Genomic DNA, 17,855 nt, shown 5'->3' on the forward strand with positions numbered 1-17,855 from the left:
TTAGTTATTTGAACTTAGGCTTTTAATACATTAAGGTAAGTCACATTATGAATGTCACAAGTGAATTATTCCATAAATGAATTTAGGATTAATTTCACTTGGGTCTGGCCCAATGTATTGTCAATATAAACAATTACATCTTTATCTCTATCTTTTGGGAGTTAACTACTTTGATAACCAAAATAAATTATCTCCCTAATTTGATTTGATAGATGACATAATAGTCTCTTAACCAATTTGCTCAATTTCAATTCATTAGACTACAAACTTTTTAGATTACCTACTAATATAAGTTGTCTTCTCGCATTACGATTTAACCACATAATTCAACTTAATATTAGTTAAATGTTAAGTACTCAATGAACCCAATTAGCTTACATTTTGCTTTGTATGCAAAAATTGTTAAGGATAAATACAAACAATATCGATGTGAATGATTTAATTTTATTAAACAAATTTATTAAAAAAAATTAAAAGTACAAATGACAAATAAATACAAATAAAATTGCCTTCACTAATAGCCTGTGCCATATAAGAAATGCCTCAATGTGCAACATTTATGTTACTTAGAGTTAGGGTGCGTTTGTTTGCTATAAAATGGTTTCCGGAAAACATTTTACACCATTTCCAGTGTTTGTTTGGGGGAAAATGAAATCCTTTAGTAAAACATTTTCCAAAACACGGTAAAATCAAACCCATTCATCCGAAAAATGTCTTACGGCTTCAAAATCGGTAAGACATTTTCCATTTTTCTCTAAGCAGACATTTTCCATTCTCTTCTAAGCAGTAGACATTTTTCATTTCTCAAAGCTTCCGCCTCTCCTCCTCATCTCTGCCTCGCCATCTCTGTCTCTCAGCTTCATCTTCCTTCTCCATCTCTCTGCTTCATAGATCTGTCGGTGAGTCACCCAAAAGCTTCAAGTTTTTATGAAATTGGTGGTTTTTGCTGGATTTTCCAGAAATTGGAAAAATGATGAAAACTCATCATCTTCTTCCCTACACCACTCGACCCCCACTTCTTCACTAAAGGGAAGCTTTCCCTTTTAATTTTCTTGCTATTTTCACTATAAAAATCTCAACATTTCTACCTTTAAAGCTTCAGTTAGTAGATGCGATTGACCCGATTCATTTATTAAGTACATGATTATAAATCTTGCTTATTTTTGCTGAATTACAATGATATCGGTATTTCTGCAACAGGTTTCTTTTGTTTCTTCCTTTTGATTTCGAGTTTTGATCCTTTGCCTTGAGATAGTGAATCTTTTTTCGAAGGATGCTTTGGGTTCATTTAAAATGCATGAAAAAGGCAGATGAAATACCAAGAAATTCTTGGTGACAGTTTATATTACTAGGATTTGGATTTTGTGTTTCTAGTGTTTGCCCTTTTTTGAGTGGAATTGTTATAGCTTTGATTCCAATTTTAGAGACCAGATAAGAAGAGAAAATGGAGAGAAAAAGAAGAATATTTGGTATTTTTTCTTTCATGAGAAGTTGTGAATACACTTGATAAACAGTGCATGTTTTAGCTCTTCTCTCAATTATAATAGCTTTTACCTTCAACTGTTTCCTTATACCATCTTGCTTCGTTGTTTCCTTCTTACCTACTAGTTTCACGACACTCTTCTTGATTTCCACTAAAGCAAAAAGATGGTCAAGCAACCAATATGTTTACATACAGAGAAAAAGAAAATCAGGAATTTCTCCATTTCAATTACCCTCCCCTTCTACAAACTCTGAATCACAACTGATTAGGGACCTGCCTCGGATAGAGTATTCGACTCCTGGGTGGTTCTGGACCGCCTGGAGCTTCCTTCACCACCCATGTCTTTCACCTTCTTTCGCCTACTTTTCTTTGAGTCTTTTGTGGTTGTCTCGGTTGTTTGGCTTGCATATAGGATAGTAATCGTATACTTAATAAGCATGTAGCAGATTAGTAGCGTCCTATGTGGAGATTTTAGCTTCACCAGTGGTGCACTAAATAATCCTTTTTTTTCATGGAGACAATAGATTCTTTTATGTTAAGCATACTAGCAAATAGTGTATTCCATTGCAATTCCTCCTAGGCTCCTGCTAATGAATGATATGGATGTTTGAGTTATGCTAATTAACTTTCAGATGCAGTTTATCCTGAGGTGCTTAATGTTTGAGAATGAATGTTAAGCAATATTATTTGTTTAGTTATTTCAAGGATATCATACTTTTTTGTAGGGCTATTGAGCACCCAACTTTTTCAGCACTTACAAGACCACTGTGTGATCTGTATTCACTTATTCCTCCTCTTCTAGTTGTAACGCATAAGAAACTCAGGGTATGTAGATGTTTTTGTAGTTTATGATATTCTGAATGCCGTGGGTCTTATTTACTGGAATAAATTGTTAATGCTTTTAGTCCTTTGCATTATAATTGATTCCATGGTTTAGTTTTAGCATTGAGTTAATGGATTAAAAAGAAGTATTGAGGTGATTCTCCTTTGCAGTTTAACATGGGGAATGATGTGTTGTCTTTTGGTGATTTGAATGTTTATGGAAGTTGAGTTCTTCTAGTAATGAGTTTGAGAGCTTTAATAGAGGTAATAAAGGGAAATCTGCTGGTTTTTATGGTGTTGAAGATTGGGGTGAAACGGTGGCATTGATCCATTGCCTTCTGATTATGGATTAGGCTCAGGAGTTGCAATGGGCAAGCACTAGGTTTAAAGGCAATTAGGATTTTATTGATGTGCATGTATAAGTTTTTTAACTAATGTCTGGTTCATCATTTTTTGCTGCAGTGAAATTTATGCTAATGTATAAGAGACTTTATGCTTGAGATTTTGGACTCGTTTTCATATGCCAATTGTTTGTGAAATGAGTTGGTAACATGCTAAACATGTTTAAGAGCATGTAGGAGACCATTAGCATATCTTGAAATTCTATTTGTTTGAGTTACTCCATCAACAAATTTTTCATCTTTCATCCAAATCCTCAAATTTGCACCTAATAATATATTGATTTTTAAATGAATTCCATTCAAATTCTTGATTAAATATATAATGAGGGATTAATTAATTAATTAATTAATTAATTATACGGAAAGATAACCTAATAATATATAACAAAATCTTGCACCAATCAAACTCATGATTCAACACATTAGTTACAATTCTTTCACAATTTCCTACAAGAAAACTCATTTTCATGCTTTCATTTTAAGTGGTACTTTCAAAAAAATTATATATGTAAAAACAATTTATTAATATATATTAATATATGTAAAAACAACTTTTAGGAAAATGTTTTCGGAAATCGCCAAAGCAATGAGAATATATTTTACAGATTTACCAAACACCAGAAAATATTTTCCAGTAAATCATTTTACAGAAAAGTAAAACATTTTTCAGAAATCATTTTACTGCCAAACAAACAGACCCTTAATTTGAGTTTAGCACGTGACATTCTTTAATCATTCGATATTTGTTTTCTTTTTAGGGGAGAGCTAACGTAGAGTCTTTCTTGTAAAAAAAAAAATGATATCTAAAAAAATATTAGTACAAATTAATTTACTTGGGTATAACAACAATATTTTTATTGTGAAATTAACCAAAATCATTGAAAAATCAAATTAAAAAGATATTTTTTATTTTCATATAAATGCTAAATTAAAAATTTTGATAAAGCATTATTAATATATATTTATCTAGAAATAAAGGAAAAAGTCAGCTGGAACTCAGTTATAGTAGGCGGCTTGCTTGAGGCACGCACCGGCCAATATGTTTAATACTAATTTAATTTGTAATTAATAATTATAAAAAAAAGGAAGACGGTAAAATTTATTATTATTTTTTCGGGCACTGACGGGTGACGGTTAAGTTTAAAATCAATTGCATTAACGTCTTATTCTTTTGTCCGTCACGTGGTGATGAGTCACAGACTCACAGTCGATGTACGTTTACCCTATTCACAAAATGTAATAGTCACGCGCATTAATAGTCAATTTCTTAATAAATGTTGAATCAACAAAATATTATCATTTGATATTCTTAAATTTTTAGTATTTAATTTAAATTTTAGGAATGATTTATTGAAAGTTAATTATTCGTATAATTAAATTTGAATTTTATGATTTTGTTAATAAAATAAAATTAGTATTAATAACGAATTTGTTTAATTTTAATTTGTTTAATATTATTAGTTAATTATGTATTTTATCAAATCAACTCTATAATTCAAATTAAATAATAAAATTAATATTATTATCTTTGAATACTAAAGTATATGTTTTTAATTAAATATTTATATTAAATTGAACTATAAATATCAAGTAATTAATAATTATTTTAGAAAATGTCATATCAACATTAATATGTATAAATATAATATTAATGTAATAATTATGAATATCGGCCTATGGGAAAATTTTCCCTTCATAGGTGACAAAAGGAATAGAAGCAGCCACCTTTGATATTTAAAAAATAAAAATAAAATAAGTTCCCAAATCCCCAAACATTCTTTAAAATTTAAAGGTTATCTTCTTCATATATTATCAAACACCAAACATCTTATCCACTAAGGGATCTCCGTCCACATCAAACATTCTCTTTTTCGTATAAAATAATAATAATAATAATAATAATAATAATAATAATAATTCAAATAGAATATGAAAAAATAAAAATAAAATGAAACGTATTTAAAACACTATATTTATTATATAAACTATTTGGTTGTTCCATGTTAAATAAGAGAATATTAGATGATTGAGTCTTTAATTCGATTGGTATCAGTATAATTGTCAATGAATGAGGACGTGGGTTTAAGTGTACTGAAGCGCATTATCCTTCTATTTATAGGCCGAGAATGGACTATGAATACTTGTAGGCATTGTGTATTGAGTTTGACAAAAAGGATCAAGAGAGAAAAGAAAGTAATAAAGTAAAAAGGAAATTATTTGATATATCGTTTATAGAGTTTTTAAGACCTTAATAAGTGAATTGAAGGTTTTACAAGTGTATTATAAGGTATAGTAAAAAATTAAAAAAATATATATAAGTAAATTGAACACGTATCATACTCTCAACCCGTTCGTGGAGTCTAGAAAACTTCAGGCGATATGTCAAATGATTACCCTAAAGTAGAATACTAAAAGTTTTTACATATTAATATTTATATAGTTAATTTAAGAGCAATTAAAATTGGATCAACTAAAAATTCTTAGGGTAAACTACACCATTAGTCACTAAACTACGGGTAAGTTTTCGTTTTGGTCACTTAACTAAAAACAATTACAAATTGGTCATTGAACTATTCAAAAGTTTTCATTTGAATCATCAGGTTATTAAAATCGATGCTATATAGTATTCTCTGCTCGCACTGACTGTAACAATCGAAAGCTCTCTTTCTCTTCAAACAACTATTTTTCTTTTATCTCTAACACTAATCATTAAATTAACTTAAATCTAAGATATGTTCTCTTACTCATCAATGGGTATTGATCTATTGTACCAATCGCCAAATCGTTACTTAAAACACACTAATAAAACTTTTAAAAAAAATTAACATCCCAATAACTGAAATAAAAACTTTTAAATAATATAATGATTTAAATAAAAATTTTCGAATAACTTAGCGACAACATCAAAACTTACGCATACTACCCGTTGAAAACCTCCTTTGCTGATAATAGAGGGACACGGTGTAAAGAAGATAAGAGAAACCCTCTTTAAGGAAACAACAAATACATATATACATTAATGTATTATTATGTGGACATTTAATGTGATTTGATTAGACTTTGTATTTATTTATTCTTATTTTTTTTGAATTTAATAATCTTCAACATATGTTTTAATTATAATTTATTTCTTATGCTTTTGGTACATTTCAAAACTTAATTTTAGTTTTATTTTGATAATTTAGTCATTTGATTTGAAGAAAACGTCTATTCGCTCTCCACGTATGTAATATTATATATTAATTTTATTATTATTTTAAAGATACCGTCTAATTCAATTTAATGGTAGTCATTTGACAATATTATCAACTGGACTTCGATTATTAAAATAAAAATTAAAATTTTGAAAGTTAAAGTAGGACTAAGTTTCAAATGACAAAGAGTACAAGGACTAAAAGCAAAATAAGACCATGTTATAAGCCGTACTTAAAATTTATATATTCGACCCACAAAAGATTTATCCTAAATTGGTAGAATTGCATTTGAAAACCTTCTAAAAACGCTGTAGTCTTTTATCCACGTCCACATTTTCCATTTAAACCAAATGAAAAATATGAGAACTGCAAAGTAACTTTCTTCTCTTTTCTTTCCCTAATAAAAGAATGGTTGAATTAATTATAGAAATTAATTACAGTACAGCAACAGCATTAACAGCTAAGTGTCGTCATCCTTACAGCTATGATTTAAATTAAGTTAATTTATTTTATATATTTTTAAAAAAATTCAGTGGTTTGCTTTACAAAACACGAAGTGGTGGGTGGAATCAATCAAAGTGTCTATTTTTGTCTCCCGACATTGAAACCCTTTTGCTTCACTCTCTTCAACCAAAAATCACTTTAGTTGCAAATTAATGGTAAAGTTTGGATAATATGAGCGAAACAAAATCACTTATTTTCATATAAATTAAATTATATATTGTATAAAAAATAAAGAGGTGTAAGTTTATGTTTTAGTTACTTTATTTTATAAAGTCCAAAAATATTATTGAATTATTCGATTATTTAAGTCGTTGAATTATTCGGATATTTTTTTAAAAAATTATTGGGTTGAGTTCCGTTAAAAAAAAAGTTTAGCTAGCGAGCTTTAAGCAACGATTCGACAATCCGTATATTGGATCAAGTCTTCATCAACGAGTAGAAGAATATATCTTAGACCAAAGTGATTTGACGATCAATGTCGAAGATCGGATAAGAAATCTATTTAGATTTTGATTCACAAATTTGTGATGTTCAAAACTGTTTCATGAAAAAAATAATCTGTGGAAGAAAATGGGAAGAAGAGCTTTCGATTGGTGTAAGGATAGAGAATGTCATATAACAATGATTTCAACAACCCATTGACTCAACTTTCAAGTGGTTTAGTAATTATTTTGTAACTTTTTGAAGTTAAAGTAGTCAAAACATAAACTTATTAATAATTTAGTAATTTTAGATAAATTTACCCAATATAAAATAAAAAAAGTAAATTTAAAAGATTGACTTAGGCTTCGATCAATAGATCTAATAATTTGACCAAAATCTTCTCAAAATGAAATATCGAATGATTTTCAGACTTGAATGAATAGATGGTACAATTCATACACATTTGCTACACAAGTTAATTTCAAAATTATAAAAATCCAAATAGTTTAACACTTTAATGAAAGAATGCAAGTAAAGTAGATTTGAAACTCCTCTATGGGTTAATATCTAGATTTGAGGTATTCATGGGTGGAATTGGGTTCGGGCTAGACTTATATGTAATAATAACACACATTATGTTTGTCTAAACCCAACCTAAAATATAAATCTAATATTTTATCAAAACCCGCTAATATTTGTAAATGATTAACACATGTCTATTTTAAATAAACTCATATTATTTTTGAAAAGTATTTATATTATTTTAATTTAATATTTAATAATTTATTTTTCTCATTTATTAAACAAGCAACTTTAACATTTTTTAATATGTTTATATTTTATTATTATACATTACCATAAATTTAATCTCGTGTTATAAATATTACAATATATGAAAATAACATAATATAACACACTATAATATATTACAAACTTCAAAAATAGACGGAGTCATGCTTGAGCTCAAAACCGATCCATATTTTAAATGGATTTAAATTTTTTGTTTAAACCCTCTCAAACCTAATATTTTTATCTAAACCTTCATAAATTTCGACCTAGCTTTCGGGTTTAAGCTAGCAACTTAATAATAACAACATGACTGTGTATAAAGAAGAGAATGGGGATATACATATCTAATTGATGATTATCCTAAAAGCTACAAAGAATATGTTTCGTATAATTCTCGAGCAAACCCATTGCGTGGTTCGCACGGAATTTTTCACTGTCCCGTTGTGCTCATGGTAGTAGCTATTTGCTCATTTTAAAGGATTTGAGACAATGGCTGTGGTAAACAGAGCCATCTCAGCATCTCCTTATAATGTTTGCAACATTTTGCCCAATGTTTTCTTTAGCTTGTTCCGATACTGGGACATCTCCGATGTACATACCGAAGAAAGCCCCTGGAATGGAAACCAAGGGTTAGGATCTCGAGCTTTTGCTGTTAAAATCATAGTTTATGGTATAGAACTAATCGACACGCTTCATAAGTGTAATGAAAGTTCTAACACAGACATTTACTTACTGCACAAATCCTTGCTTTGAACCACTCCAATGTGGTTACCTCCAACTGCACAAATATTTCTTTCACTATAAGGTGTATGTCTACGGTATAGAGCTAATCAACAAACTTCAAATTTGTACCTCACAAAGAAAAAGAAGATACGAATCGGATCACTTTTTAAAACTCATTTTGCATGGAACAGAAAACCAAAGATAGTAGTATGATTAAAAATGGCTGTTACTGTTGCAGAAGGGATACACAACGAGAGAGAACTTACTTTTGGTAACTAGTTGTCCTTCAGCTGTCCGCTGAAAGTCGATCACTGTTCCCTGCATATGCAACAGAGTTAAAGAGAGTTGCCGCTAGGTTAGATCATAATCATAGAAAGAGATACAGGGGTTACCGCAGGCAATGCGATATCTTGAGTGAATAAGGAGCCAAATGTACTTAGGCAATGATAATCGGTATCGGGATTAGTCTACGAGAAGTTAAGAACTTTGTCACAAGTCCAGCAGTTAATGAAGAAATTAACAAGAGCGGCAGGGGACCTGCTAACTTCGATCACTTACCTTTACTAACCGTGCACGAAGGGATTTTTCAAATTCACTGAAACATACACAATTAAGCCAGTTAATGAGAAAACCAAAATGCAGCCTACCCAAAAGAGCCAAGCACCTAATCAAGCGTATGACTCTCATCAGACGCAGTTTCAAAGGAATGGTTCAATCGGGACAATCAAGTTGACAAAATTTTCAAGGGTGTAATAGATGGGGAAAAAGAACTTACTCTCTTACTGCACTGGCTTTCATCCCATTGCAGTTAACCACTAGCCTAACAGTCATGCCAATGTCCTCTCTGCACACTCATATAAGAAAAGATTTGTAAGAAAATAGACAAGAAAAGGCATGAAAGTCTGCAAAAACAAGAACAGAAGATAGAAACTAAAGTCCATCCACTCATACCCGACTAGCATTTGGTGGTAAGTAAAATTTCTAAATAAATTGCTAGCAGCATGAAAATTCTCAAGTACCTAAGAAGATCCTGATAAAAGTCATTGTGTTTGTTCGGTTCATTCACAGGAATAGAAGCATACTTTGGTCCCAGTTTCTGGCATACGGAGAATGGATGAATATCTATAAGGGGAAGAAGAAAAATCAAGCATGAGTAAATGAAGCATTAGGAAAACCACATTACTAATAACAATAAGGTAAGAGGAACGATGCAAAATCAACAAGTACTTACAAAAACCAAATGCATACACCTCTAGAGACTTGATTTTGATTATCGTTATGGCAATTGATCCGGTACCAACAAGCACCTGAGAGCATTAAACACTGTTACTGAAAAATAACCCCCGAACACCCCAACAATGTTAAAAAAAAGGTGGGATTATTTTGAAGTGACGGATGTTCCCTTTTCAAGTTTGGCCTAATAATGTTGTGTGTGTAAGCATATCGAACTACATCGTGAATATTCAAAACATAAATAAGCTGCTAAAGGAACAAAGGCGAACAGATAGAGGTGTATAAGCAGTGAGTGCACAATGTTTTACCTCAGAAGCTAAACTGGAATTAATCTGTCTATCGAATACGTTGTCCAATGTTGTTGGGAACTCAATGCCGGTTCGGGGCTCAACAGCATGTTGTGTCCAATTTGAATCTAGAAAAGATGGACTACCATATCCTTGATGTCCAACTTCACAAGCCCTTCGATCCTTGTGTTCTTGCATTTCAACATCCGTGTTTTCCCGAGGAACAGGTAGTACCTTTGAACATCTGATCACAATAAACCAAATGGTTTAATCATAGACAAACTCTGCGATTACACAACACGATCAGAAAGGTAAACGACTATGCTATATGGAAGTTAAAAGAACCTTACAAGTTATCAAATGGCGGTATAAGAGCAACAGATAATGAAAGCAGAGGAAACGAACGGAGCACTTCCGCTTCTCCGAAGAAGTGTAATGATACATGTGTGGTGGCAGATCGACCTTTCGATTCGCAAGCGAAATGAAATCCCATAAGGTTATTCTTATAAGAAGCAATTTGCTTAACCTGAGCTGAAGATTTACAACTTCCAGATTTCAAACCATGTTGATTATTAGCCAATATATCCAAATTGGAAGTCGACATACTAGAGAACCAAAAAAGCAGTGAACCGGCGAACTTCGACACGCAACTAAAACCTTCTCGAAATGCAAGACTACCAGGTAAATACAAGTGTCTAGAATAGTACAAAGAGCCATCAACAAATGAACTAAAATGTGAAAACAAATGAGTTCCCAAACCATTAGATACAAAGGACTCCATTGGAAAAATACATGTAGATTCTCCATCTAAATCCATGAAAAACAACCAACTATTTCCCCAATTTCGAAAACAAAATGCCTAATTCAGAAACCCTTTTACCTTTTCCTGAACTAGGGAAATTGGGGGTTCCATTTTACCACCCAAATTGATATAATGTACCTACAAAGAAAATTTGATATTCAATTCATGATCCATATAAGTACAGAAAAACAGTAATTGATGAGAAGAACTGAAATGATATTGAAAGTTATTCAGAAATTAATTGATCCTTGCAATTAACCATTGTTATCATTCGATGCAAAGGAAAAGCTAATTATTTCCTTCTTATAATTAAAACAAAACAAAAAGTAAAATAAAATATAGCCATGAAGATATAAAATAAAGCTAATCATCAAAAAACAAGCTTAACATTACATTAATAGAATGCGATAAAAACAATTAGAAAATAAAAATTTCATGAAAAAGATCAATTCAACTACAGAAACAAAGCAAACAAAAAACCCCCAGAAATTACGTGGAAAAAACTTGCACGTCGATATCAAGAGATTCGATATACAAAATGGAAGTTTGAGTTTTTTTTTTAATTATTATTACTATTAATAGATTCAGGGAAAATATTATGCTCTGAGACTCTGTAATGGACGATGGAGAAAGAACATGTTGAATGATTCAAAGCTACTTGAGGAACAAAATTGGAAAATTTAGTGGTTTGGAGAGGATTTTAGAATAATAAATGAATTTAGCTCTCGATGACCCTTCTTGTTTGGTTTTGAGAGCATTTTAGAAAATTTAAAACTACATAATTTATTTATATTTTGAGAGTATTTTAGAATAATAAATTATTTCACGTGTCGATTTAGATCCGTGATGTCTTAAGTTTTATATATTTATTTTTGTTTGTTTTTTCTATTGTTTAATAAATATTCAATTTTAGAAGCTTTTGTTTGCTCTTATAGCACGTTTTTTAGTCTTGTTTATGCATGTAATCTTAGTTTTACAAGTAATTTTAGGGATGATTTTGTTGTCATCCTCTTTAGTTTGGTGAATGGTTAATTTTTTTTGTCGATTTTTACTCGCCGCTTTGGACCAGCCGGGGTTGATTTCCTTATTGTATTAAGTGCTTGCAATCACTCCAAATATAGAGTGCTTGAGTTGTGACAAAGCCAATTGTCAACATGTCTTAATGTTCTATTGATGTTGAGGCTAAAGCATTTGTTGGGTTGATAGAGTTCATCCTTCACCATTTACGACGAGTGTTTACTATTTTTTTTTTCTGAATTGTATGGTTTCATTGAATAAATTAATGAGTTTACCTTTTAAAAAAAAACTTTAGAGGTATTTATTTTAACAAAAAAAGTTATTAAATTCAAATTTCATTTATAAAATATTAAAATTATAAAAAAATTTTAAATTTTTATATAAAATTACACATTAAATCAAAGTTGATTTGTTCCTAAAAAATTAATGTAATATTAATAATAATAATATTATTATTTTGTATCTTACCGAATTCGTTAAATACCATTAAAAAATTGAATCATCTAAATTAAACTCAAAATTCAATTAAGTTTGTTTTGACTTTTGTTAATGTTTTGCTAATTTACTTATCAATTTTTGAGAAGGCCCAATTGCATATTTATTGGGCTTTAGCCCAATGGCTATTTTCTAATCAAGGGAGGGAGAAGTTTTGTCCTTAATTTTAGTCTCTCCAAAAAAAAAAAAAAATACAATTTCATTAATTCTTTCTAAAATTAATAATTTAATTTAAAATATTTTACCCTTTAGTCAAACTAGAAATTTTATAAATTTATCTTAACTCCCAATACTAAATTTTTAGTTGTCCTTGATTGTTAATTCTCTAACTTCGTCAAACTCAACTTTGTCACAACTTAATCCGCTACACTTATACTACTCCAAGTTTTCTTTTATTAAAACATTTATCGTAATCATATTTTATTAAAGTCGAGTTGGTATTGAGTTTAACTCAATATTTTATTCAAGTCAAGTTTTCTTTTATTAAAAAATAGTTTGAAACTCAAATTGACTTGATTTTTTGAATTTCAAGTTAATAGAATTTAGTTCTTGGTTTTTTGAATCAACTCGAATAAGTAATTTGATTTTTAAGTTTGAGTTGAGTTGAATTTTACAACTCAAATAATTTGAATAACTCGAACAAAAAATTAGTGTAAATACCCTTATGTCTTTATAAATTTTGAAAATGAACAAATTGGTCCCTTTCAAGAAAATTATAAAAAATCAAAATATTTATAACAAATTACAGAAAATAAAAAATATATTAAAATTTAATAAAATTCTAAAAATCATATAAAATTTAAAATTTAAATTCCAAAACGATAAATTTAAGGCCTTAAACAAACAAATTATCAAATTAAGTTTACGATGCAAAATATTGTTTTTTTTCCTCTTATTTTGCTTTCAAATAGTTTTTGGTCTCAATTTATGTGCTCTTGGTATTAATCATATTGTGAACAATAATTTAATTTGACCTGTTTTTCTTCTTCTAATTTTACTCGATTCGACTTTAATTTTATTTCACTTGATTTAATTAGAAAACTTCAAATTAAATTAAAATGATAATATAATACTCATCAACTCAATTAATTCTATAATCGAAAAGGACATCTTTAGAGTAGTATAATTTCATAACACTAATGCAAGTGTATTTGGTTTGCTATTTATTTAACCATTGATGTTTTTGAATGTTTATTAAATGCTTTAATTAGTTTTCAAAATAAGACAACATCCTTACGTTGAGGAAAACTAGTGAGATATTTGTTAAAACGTGCATGAAGTAAACCAAAAAACTTAGGGATCATATTTAAATATTATTTCATCTATTTATTAATAATTTAAAAAAACTTAAAATTGAAACTCCATATTTTAAAAAATTAAAAATTTCCATATTTTCTAAAATTCGTCAACCTATTTTAAAAAAATAAAAATATATGTTATGTAAAATACATTATCATTTTGATTTTGTCCCATAGTGTAGGGGAAAGAGGTCAAATAAGAAAAATATAATCACCAAAACACACAAGTGAGATATTGTAGGTCAAATTAGCAATAGTTTTGGGTAGGCAGGACAGCTTGTCTTGCTTGACATATAAGGAACAATGAACACTTTTTCTTATTTGTTCATTTAAGGTCTAATTATGCTCTCAGTCATTATATTTATTGTACATTTAAAATTTAGTCCCCTACTTTTAATTCCTCTTTAATAATTAAAGTATGATTGATAACTCCGTCAAAAGGATTTTGTTAAATTGGATTATATGGTATTCTTCAAAAAAGTTCACACCATCAATTTAAAGTCCTGCAATTCATGAAAGCTAAAAAAAGAAAAAAATCAAATTCTTTGAAATAGTGTTGAACCCTAGATTAGATATTTCCATATTGATCATGTATTTTTTTTAATTTTCAAAATGCCACATGAATTATTTTAATGAAGTTCCTTGCCATCATTATCAATTGGATTTCCATTATTAAATCAAAAGAATAGTGGAACTAAATTCTTGAAATTAAAAGTAAATGGACTAAATTTCAAATGTACAAAACATACAAGGATTGAGAAAAGAATTAGACCAAAATAAGCCTGCCAAGACAAAACATGACATACATTCATTTCTTGCCCATGCAGCAACAACAAGATCTCAATGATTAACACATGAAACATGTTCTTTGAATCTCTCCATTCACTGAATTTAGAAACTCAACAACCTTAGCTAACTACCTAACCATAATGTCTTTCGATCTTTGGGGAAAAATAATAATAAGAGAATATATATATATATATATATATATATATATATATATATAATTTAAAACGATAATGTGCCTTCAATCATGTCTACTGATATATCAAAACCAAAACGATATTAAAAATATTGTATGTAATTTAAAACGATAACAAAGAATGTTTTTTTTCTTTTGTAAGAAATAGATAACAAAGAGTATTTAGCTATGCAAAGTCTGTTATTAGTTTTCTGTTTTAAGAAAAGAAAGGGATGTGTAAGAAATAAGGCATGTCCTAAAATTTAGGGTTTTTAAAACGTGTCATGCAAAAATTTTGCTATAATAAATGTTTATCATACATAAGTGAGATACTTTTAATAAACACGTATAAATGTTTTTTTTTCACCTCAATCCTTAATCTAATGTTAAATATTAACCAATCATTAATCTTGTTGAATTAGGGAAGAGATAAGGAAAAGAAGGTGATGGTGCGAAAGATGTTGGTTCATCTACTTAGGCGGAGAGCTGAAAAAGTATTAAGGAGGTAGAGAATGAGGCTATATGTGTTGAGGATGACAGAGGAAGAGGGATAGTAAGAGCATCCAAGATTCGATCCTTTCTTCCTCATTCTTCGGCGTATTTATAGGTGTTGGGGGAAGGGGGGTTCTTTGTCCATTTATGCCACATCACCGACAATCTCGGAGTGAGGGTGAACATGTGATCGGCTAGGTGACAGGTAGCTCTGACATTCTCCTTGTTAAGATAGTACAAGGTTGTTATGCTTCAGTGGTGATCCCCAACAAGGAGAGTGTCAGAGTAGTGTCGCGCTTGATGACAATCAATATGTATCCACCTAGTTGACCACACATTCACCATCACCTCGAGATTGTCAGTGACATGGCATAAATGGATAAATAACCTCCTATAAATACCCTGAAGAACGAGGAAGAAGGGATCAAATCCTAGACTCTCTTACTAGCCCTCATCCTATGTCTTCCTTAGCATATAGTCTCATTTTCTACGTCTTTATACTTTTTCGGCTCTTCGCTTGATTAGGTGAACCGACCTTTTTTTATACCATCACCTTCTCCTTATTAACTCTTCCCTTGCTGCTACTTAGTATCAATAAGTCTCATGCTTAATATTAACCAATAGCAACAAATGTTTTTCTTTTTGTGGTTAAATCAAAATATCCTCCATGTTCGTCTTACGATCCATAGAGACTAATCATTTTAGAATTTGTGGTTATTTTTATAACAATGTCTCTTACAGATTTTTTATTAAACTAATATGAAACCACTAAAAAGAAAAGAAGAAAAAGTTTTAATAGAACATGTTAATGTGTTATTGTTTTCCTCTTTGGTAACATGCTTGGCTCTGAGGAATTATTTTGTTTATTAATATTAGCATTGATTTCAACATAATATTATGTTAAAATATGCCATTAATTTTGTACTTTTCAAAAATTTAGGCTTTAATCTTTGTACTTTTATTTCAGAATTTAGTGTTTTTATTTTTAAATTACAAAATTCAAGTTCAATCTGACGTGATGAATCTTGGCATTTGAATAAGCTCAACTAAAATTTTTAAAAATTTTGAGGGTTTTAGTGAGTTTTTCAAAAATGTTGGCGGTTTAATTAAGACTAAAAATTTTAGATGTTTTACGAAAATTTACAAAAATAAAATAAAATTGAAGAGCCTAATTGAAATTTTAAAATTTTTCAAAGGTTTAATAATAATTTTAAAAAATTAGGGGACTTGATGAAGATTCGCCTCTGCCAACTATTAGCACTATTAATTTTTTTGGTTAAATTTGTAAGTATGACATTTTGAAATAAAAAAATATTCACTTGGTGACATTGTAATTAATAAAATGACATTGAAATAACCTGAATTTAACAAAAAAATAATAGTGTTAACAGTTAGATCTGAATTTTAAAATTTAAAAATAGAAAGACTAAATTCATAAAAATAAAAATATATAAACTAAATTTTAAATTTTCAAAAAATACAAAACTTATAACGTATTTTAACCTTAATATTAATATTAACATTTATTTCAACACAATGTTTGCCATTCCAATAGGAAATTTTAGGGCTATAATTTTCACTGCATAAATTCAGATAACTTAATGTACAACTTTAAAAATTAAATTTTTATTTAAAAATTATATTATTAGTATAGCTTATCTAATATTTATTATTTATTTTAGGATTTGAGTTCCATTCTTTCTTCTAATTAAACTAATATTACTTGACTCCTAACATTAAATTTACTAAAATATTATTAATAAATATAATTCAATAGTTTCTAGTAAAAGTGAGTGTTAATCATGTAATAATTTTTAGGTAGTTGCTGGTCGGTCGATTTTTTCTTTTGACCTTTTTTTCAAAAATAAAATGAGAAAAACATGTTTTTTTTTTGGATTTAATATTAAGTAGAAAATATATAATATTAGTGTAACTTTTTACAAGTGGATTATTAAGATAACATGTGTTGAAAATATTAGTCTTTAAATTTGGTATTTTTTCTTGATCCTTTAATTTTTTATTCACATTAACTTTTGAATTTGACAATTTCTTTTAATTTGGTCCCTAAACTTAAATTCTTTTAAGGTTTGATGTGGAAGTCTAAAATATACCACGTCATCATCGAATTTTTTAATCTTTTATAATTTTATTGTATTTATTAGATTATATATATATATTTTAAGTTTTTAGAGATGACGTGGCATAATATTAATAATACATCATTGTTAATTTGGGTTTTTTTTATCAAACTAAACTCATTATTATTATAATCAAACAATGCCATTGATCATGAAATAATTTGCATTAATCAAAGTACTTAGCTAAATAAACAAGTTAGTCATGTCAAACATGTTTATTCAATAATTTTAATTTTATGTTTATCAACATGAACCCATTGATGCATGTCACAGGACCCTTTTATTGTATAAATTAAATTACATGATTTGTTTTAAAATTAATTAGGCGAATAATGAAATGGTCAAAATGTTCTAGAATTAATTTTGGAACAATTGTGTGATATAATCATATTCTTGGAATTTCTTGCCTGTCCGGTTGGTCACCATAATCCAATACGTTTTAGGCACCGATCAATTTATTTATTTATTCTTTATTGTTATTATTATTAAATGAAGAAATAAACACGAATAATTATATATATATATAATGGAATGAATAATCTCAATTATTGGAAAAATCTAATTATGATACATATTTATCTTAATTCAAATTTAAATTATTTTAAGTTTAGAATTTAGTGTTTTAGTAATTTTAGATTTGGGTAATTGGAGCCCGGTATTGAATACAATAATTCCAATTATTTCGGTCACTGGATCATTGTCTAAGGTGAAATTTTGTAACACGTTAGGACATCCCATTAGTAAGTCAATGTGGGCTAGTTCCCACGATTATGATATTATTGACCGATTTATG

At 28.9% G+C, this 17,855-nt stretch overlaps 1 protein-coding gene across 7 annotated transcripts; it reads right to left on the reverse strand.

The window, feature by feature from the left end:
* Positions 1-7,718: 7,718 nt before the first annotated feature.
* LOC105800413 (fatty-acid-binding protein 2) lies at positions 7,719-11,364 on the reverse strand. 7 transcript variants are annotated; one of them, XM_052633186.1, is made up of 11 exons: positions 11,155-11,360; positions 10,210-10,799; positions 9,881-10,103; positions 9,571-9,646; positions 9,359-9,461; positions 9,115-9,183; positions 8,898-8,934; positions 8,732-8,806; positions 8,606-8,657; positions 8,350-8,394; positions 7,719-8,227 (listed from the first exon to the last, which is right to left on the reverse strand). In XM_052633186.1, exons 2-11 carry the CDS (start codon positions 10,674-10,676, stop codon positions 8,130-8,132), a joined length of 1,245 nt encoding a protein of 414 aa, XP_052489146.1. In that variant the 5' UTR covers positions 10,677-10,799; positions 11,155-11,360; the 3' UTR covers positions 7,719-8,129. The 7 variants fall into 7 exon arrangements, 3 of the variants coding, with proteins under 3 accessions (XP_052489146.1, XP_052489147.1, XP_012487113.1); XM_052633187.1 differs by having other exon boundaries at positions 8,340-8,394; positions 10,210-11,363; XM_012631659.2 differs by having other exon boundaries at positions 10,210-11,359.
* Between the last annotated feature and the right edge of the window lie 6,491 nt (positions 11,365-17,855).

Source organism: Gossypium raimondii, chromosome 7 (assembly GCF_025698545.1).
Source record: "Gossypium raimondii isolate GPD5lz chromosome 7, ASM2569854v1, whole genome shotgun sequence".
Taxonomy (NCBI): Eukaryota; Viridiplantae; Streptophyta; class Magnoliopsida; order Malvales; family Malvaceae; genus Gossypium; species Gossypium raimondii.